General features: G+C 41.0%; 1 protein-coding gene across 1 annotated transcript in view; it reads right to left on the bottom strand.

Moving 5' to 3' along the window:
* The window catches only part of LOC128251278 (uncharacterized), an 8,181-nt gene that overhangs the window by 941 nt on the left and 1,057 nt on the right, over window positions 1-6,183 (bottom strand). The window contains exons 2-5 of the mRNA XM_052978110.1: window positions 5,665-5,874; window positions 3,990-4,163; window positions 2,261-2,371; window positions 1,077-1,136 (exon numbers count right to left, since the gene is read on the bottom strand). Coding sequence (XP_052834070.1) covers window positions 1,077-1,136; window positions 2,261-2,371; window positions 3,990-4,163; window positions 5,665-5,874 — 555 coding nt within the window. The remainder of the gene's footprint in view (window positions 1-1,076; window positions 1,137-2,260; window positions 2,372-3,989; window positions 4,164-5,664; window positions 5,875-6,183) is intronic.

Genomic DNA, 6,183 nt, shown 5'->3' with positions numbered 1-6,183 from the left:
CTGTGCCCAGCGTCGCCTTTCTGGCACTTGTGCCCACGGCATGTGTAAGGACTTTCAAGCGAGATCGTTGCCAGTGCCCCTGGACTGGCTCTTGTGCGGATGGCAAATAAAATACACCATTTTGAGCGTAGCCGTTGCCAGTACCGCCTGACTGGCCTTCGTGCCGGTGGCACGTAAAAAGCACCTACTACACTCTCGGAGTGGTTGGCGTTAGGAAGGACATCCAGCTGTAGAAACTCTGCCAAATCAGATTGGAGCCTGGTGTAGCCATCTGGTTTCATCAGTCCTCAGTCAAATCGTCCAACCCATGCTAGCATGGAAAGCGGACGTTAAACGACGATGATGATGATGATGTATACCTTAATGTAGTTTACAGGGAAGTTTAGTGTGACAAGGGATATGATAAGGTACTACTCATTTTTGCCAGTTGAGTGGACTGGAGCAACGTGAAATAAAGTAAATAAAATGTCTTGCCCAGGACACAATGGGCTGTTGAGAGTTGAACTCACAACCTTATGATTGCGAAATGAATACCCTAACCCCTAAACCACACACCTTCATATGAATACTCATAAAACTACTCCAGTGTACTGAATATTTGCATCTGTCTAACGATTGGTTGCGTAAAACTCTGGGTAATAGTCTATGAAGGATTAACTCTCGAAGTACACAAAGTTATAACAGAGGGAGGAAGGAGGTGGGGCAGTGAAGACGGGTGGGAGAGAGGGATATCAAAGAGAGGGAGAAAAAGAGAGAAAGAGAGAGTTGATTATAGCTATTTTATATGGGAAAGGCAATGAACAACCAGCATTGATATTTAGCATTTAAATATCAGCATATTTAATGTAGTCCTAGATATATCATGGCCAAGAAAAAAAAACAACAGATGGTCATAGATCTGACCTAGACTGAACAACAAGGGCACATTACATTAAGTACTCCCAGATATACTTGTTTGAGTAAAAGACAAGATGGTAATGGCTGGATTATCATTGATCATAGATCATAGATCTTGTGGATCCAAACCAATCCATGACTAAACGACAATTATCAATAAAAATGAAGGACACACTTACAGTGTAGAAAAATGTGGTTACTGGCGCAGGAAAAATCACCAAGAATTCCGGTTTACTGGTCTGTAAAGAAAAATTGATGAACATAACTATGAGACAAACTACTGGAATTTTTAAATATGTATATATTTATTTAAACATGTATATCATATATATGTATATACATATATCACATGCACACATACACAATGAAATTTTTAGAATGGATGATGGCAGTCCAGTTCATGTTTCATATGTTTCAGTAGCAAGGCATTTTATTGATTGTATATGCATTACATCATAGGAAAAATACCTACTACATCTTCAAACACCAGACTGCCAAGATGAGGGAAATCAATTGCTGCATATATATATATATATATATATATATATACAATAATGTATATTTTTATGTCATGTTGTGTATAAAATCAATTCAACATTAAACTGAAGAATTACTCAATAGTTATTAATAGAGAACATACTTATTAAAATAGTGTTTTTACAGTTGGAGCTTCTCTGTCAGTTACAACAATAAGTGTTCCATCTGCTCTGATCAATGAAACAACCTGTTCATGAAATTAGATAATTCAATGACTGAGCGCTCCATAAACATGCACACCCTTAGCATAATTCTCACGGAAGACCTGTTGGGGCAAGTGAAATCGTAACTGATCCAAATTTGATGACTGGCACCCATTCCAGTGGAGCACTAACAGCACCATCCGAGCGGGATCACTGCCAGAGCAGCTGCCTGGCTTCCATGCTGGTGGCACATAAAAAGCACCATTTGAGTGTGATCGTTACCAGCGTTGCCTTACTGGCACTTGTGCCAGTGGCATGTGAACAAGGTCGATGCCAGCGCTGCTGGACTGACTCCTGTGCAGGTGGCACGTAAAAAACACCATTTGAGCGTGGCCGTGGCCGTTGCCAGTACTGCCTGACTGGCCCTCATGCCGGTGGCACGTAAAAAGCACTCACTACAGTTGTGGTGGAAGAGTACAGCAGGGTTCGCCACCATCCCCTGCCGGAGCCTCGTGGAGCTTTTAGGTGTTTTTACTCAATAAACACTCACAACGCCCAGTCTGGTAATCGAAACCGCGTTCCTATGACCGCAAGTCCGCTGCCCTAACCACTGGGCATTGTGATTGAAGTAAAACATAGATAAAAGACTCTTCAGGAGGGAAATGACTCTTCTGTCTCCTTACCTCATCATCTATTCTGGTCAGGAGAGGCTCACTGCTTGAGTATCGTTGTATTAAGTAAACTACCTTTTGCATCTCATACTTCTCTGATTCATATTCACCGTTGAAAATAACCTGAAAAGAGAGGACTGAAAATTACCAACTGTATTCCTGGATCCAGCATATATATTTACCCATCATTCATTTCAAAAATAAAATAAAAAGTTTTAGATTTTCGTTAATGAAAGTTTGCAAGTTCGATGTTATATTTGTAGTAACGCCGTGCGCATGCGTAGTCTCACGCATGCGTGGAATTAAACAAGCAAGCTTTCCCGCTTAATTCTATCTCTTTCTCGGTTGGCCGGCCATGAGCATGGACGTGTCAAGCAGTGTCTCCAACATTCCAACCTGGAGACAGTCTCTTTACGTGTTTAGCTGTCACTCTCCATATTTCGGACTTATACTCGACAGCTCGCTCACATCTACATAACAACGTCCCAACAACTATGCTCACACACACAGAAGCTGTAACAACAAGAGCTAAAGATGTATATATTTACCACCTGAATAAATGTTGTTTAAGTTGTTAGTCTGGAGTTCAGCGTTCCGTTATATTTCTAATTTTATATAGGAATGTCAGGTATACATCTAATGATGTATAACCAACTTTCCTATATATTTATTCTTACTCTCTTACTTGTTTCAGTCTTTTGACTGCGGCCATGCTGGAGCACCGCCTTTTAGTCGAGCAAATCAACCCCAGGACTTATACTTTGTCAGCCTAGTACTTATTCTATCGGTCTCTTTTGCCGAACCGCTAAGTTACGCGGATGTAAACACACCAGCATCGGTTGTCAAGCGATGTTGTGGGGACAAACACAGACGCACAAACACATATATATATATGCATATACATATATACGATGGGCTTCTTTCAGTTTTCATCTACCAAATCCACTCACAAGGCTTTGGTCGGCCAGAGGCTATAGTAGAAGATACTTGCCCAAGGTGCCACGCAGTGGGACTGAACCCAGAACCATGAGGTTGGTAAGCAAGCTACTTACCACACAGCCACTCCTGTGCCTATTTACAATATTTTACATATATTCATCTGTCTTTACATTCTGAGTTCAAATTCTGCTGAGGTCGACTTTGCCTTTCATTCTTTCAGGGTCGATAAATTAAGTACCAGTTGCATACTGGGGTCGATCTAGTCGACTGCCACCCCACCAAAAATTTCAGGCCTTGTGCCTAGAGTAGAAAGGAATATTTTACATATATCTACAATTGAATTCTATGCTTCATGGGTAATACTGCAGTCAACAAAGAATCATCGATAACATAAGTGATGTTGTTCTTTTTATTAATAGTATTGAACATCCGAGTTCATTTAACAGCTAATAACACTATCTTTTTATATGTCTTCCTATTCTTAATCTACAGAAAGTATTTCTTCATTGGATGATTTATGCCTTTAACTTAACAGATGTTTATTATTATAAAACCTCGACACTTTATCAAAGCACCAGAGCAACGTGAAGTGAAGTGTTCTGTTCAAGAACACAAAATGCTGCCAGGTCCAGGAACTGAACCCATGATCTGGCAATCATGAGTGCAAAACTCTAACCACTAGGCTACATGTGCCTTCATGAGTAAAAGATAAAAGTTAAACACACAATTATACAAATACATTCCAACACATACACACTAACAACGACAGACACACACACACAAAGATAGCAAAAGGTTTTACCTGCGATCGCAAATTTCTAGCATTTGGTGGAGTAAATGCAAATTCAACGATGCCATTTTCAGGGATCTCAGCAGATAAATTATAACTGAAGCCCTTAATGTTAATGGACATTTTCAAAGGGTTCTTTCTGTCTTCTTCAGTCAGAGGCCGTCCATCTACACGTTTCACATTCAGCTGTTAAAGAAATAAAAATTATATAATTTCTGTCTTCTTTTGAGCTTTCCAACTACTCCCACCCAACCCCATGTAATGTTGGGTAGCCATGTATCTCTTCAATAGCAAGACACTTGGGCTTGTCCCTCCATCACACTCACCCTCTCCAGTCCCCAGCCAACTCACCCCCCCCCCCACTACCGAACCACTTCCTGTCACTTCTTCACCATCTTTTCTCTCTCTATTTTCTCTCCACCCGAGGTAGCCGAGCTCCCCACCACCCCTTAATGCAAGGCTCCCTTTTTCTTTCTGTAGTTCAATACTACTCCCCACCTCAGTTGAGGGGTCTTGTCTTGCAAGTTACTTCATGAATTCAAAGTTACTGGTGCCATATATAAAAAAAAGTACTCAGTACACTCTGTAAAGAGGTTAACCTCTCAGCATCTGCTACTGAACCATCATTGTTCCTCCTCACCATTTACTCTTTTACTCTTTTACTCTTTTACTTGTTTCACTCATTTGACTGTGGCCATGCTGGAGCACCGCCTTTAGTCGAGCAAATCGACCCCAGGACTTATTCTTTGGAAGCCTAGTACTTATTCTATCGGTCTCTTATTGCCGAACCGCTAGGTTACGGAAATGTAAACACACCAGCATCGGTTGTCAAATGATGTTGGGGGGGACAAACAGACACACAAACACACACACATATATATACATACATATATATATATATATATATATATATATACGACGGGCTTCTTTCAGTTTCCGTCTACCAAATCCACTCACAAGGCTTTGGTCGGCCCGAGGCTATAGTAGAAGACACTTGCCCAAGGTGCCACGCAGTGGGACTGAACCCGGAACCATGTGGTTGGTAAGCAAGCTACTTACCACACAGCCACTCCTACACCTATATAGGTGAGGAAGTTCTTTTTTTTCCTTTTTTTCCTCCTATTTTTCTTCCTGCTCTTTTCTTGTCTTGAAAGTTATCAGCTATCAATGCTCCTCCTGAAGGTAGGGTCCTATACATGAAACGTTGAAATACTAGGTAACAGCTTTAACCATAAATTGTTATATAAATGTGTTGGCACTCCGTCGCTTACGACATCGAGGGTTCCAGCTGATTCGATCAACGGAACAGCCTGCTCGTGAAATTAATGTGCAAGTGGCTGAGTACTCCACAGACACGTGTACCCTTAACATAGTTCTCGGGGATATTCAGCGTGACAAGGCTGACCCTTTGAATTACAGGTACAACAGAAACAGGAAGTAAGAGTGAGAGAAAGTTGTGGTGGAAGAGTACAGCAGGGTTCGCCACCATCCCCTGCCGGAGCCTCGTGGCACTTTAGGTGTTTTTGCTCAATAAACACTCACAACGCCCGGTCTGGGAATCGAAACCGTGATCCTATGACCGCGAGTCCGCTGCCCTAACCAATGGGCCATTGCACCTCCTATATAAATGACAGACACATAAATAGTTATGTGAAAGAGAAATTCTGAATTCGTCACTGGAACTTACCTTAAACTTTGACACTGTATTAATTTTATATAAATAGTGAGTATTGTCATGGACTATGTCAATTGGAAAAGCAATCATAGAGGTGGTCCCTAAGTCAGCATAGTAAACCTTCTTATCCAAATCATTACCAACTGAAGCATTAATCTTCAACTTCAAATCATGACATGTGACTATACCCAAGTCAATGTTGAATGTAGTCTCTCCTTTGATCTGCAATATTAAAAATACATGATGTCAGCAACATAGAATTCTTGTTGTTAAGAATAAGGTTTCTAAAACGGATATTGAATTCCAAAGGATTGCTTTGGTTCAATCGTCGAATGCCAGTCATGTTTATAGGAGATGTGGGTTTGTGTCCTACATGCAGCTGTCAGAATTTTTTTTTTTATCCAAAAAAGGTTTTCAAGCACCCATGCTGATGCCATATAAAAATCACTTGTCCTGATGTCACATAAAAGCACCCATGCTGGTTCCATATAGAAAGCGCCCATGCTGGTTCCATGTGGAAAGCACTCAATA

The sequence above is a fragment of the Octopus bimaculoides genome, chromosome 30 (assembly GCF_001194135.2).
Source record: "Octopus bimaculoides isolate UCB-OBI-ISO-001 chromosome 30, ASM119413v2, whole genome shotgun sequence".
NCBI lineage: Eukaryota > Metazoa > Mollusca > Cephalopoda > Octopoda > Octopodidae > Octopus > Octopus bimaculoides.
Note: the sequence above shows the minus strand (reverse complement) of the source record. Positions and strands in the feature narration are given on the sequence as shown.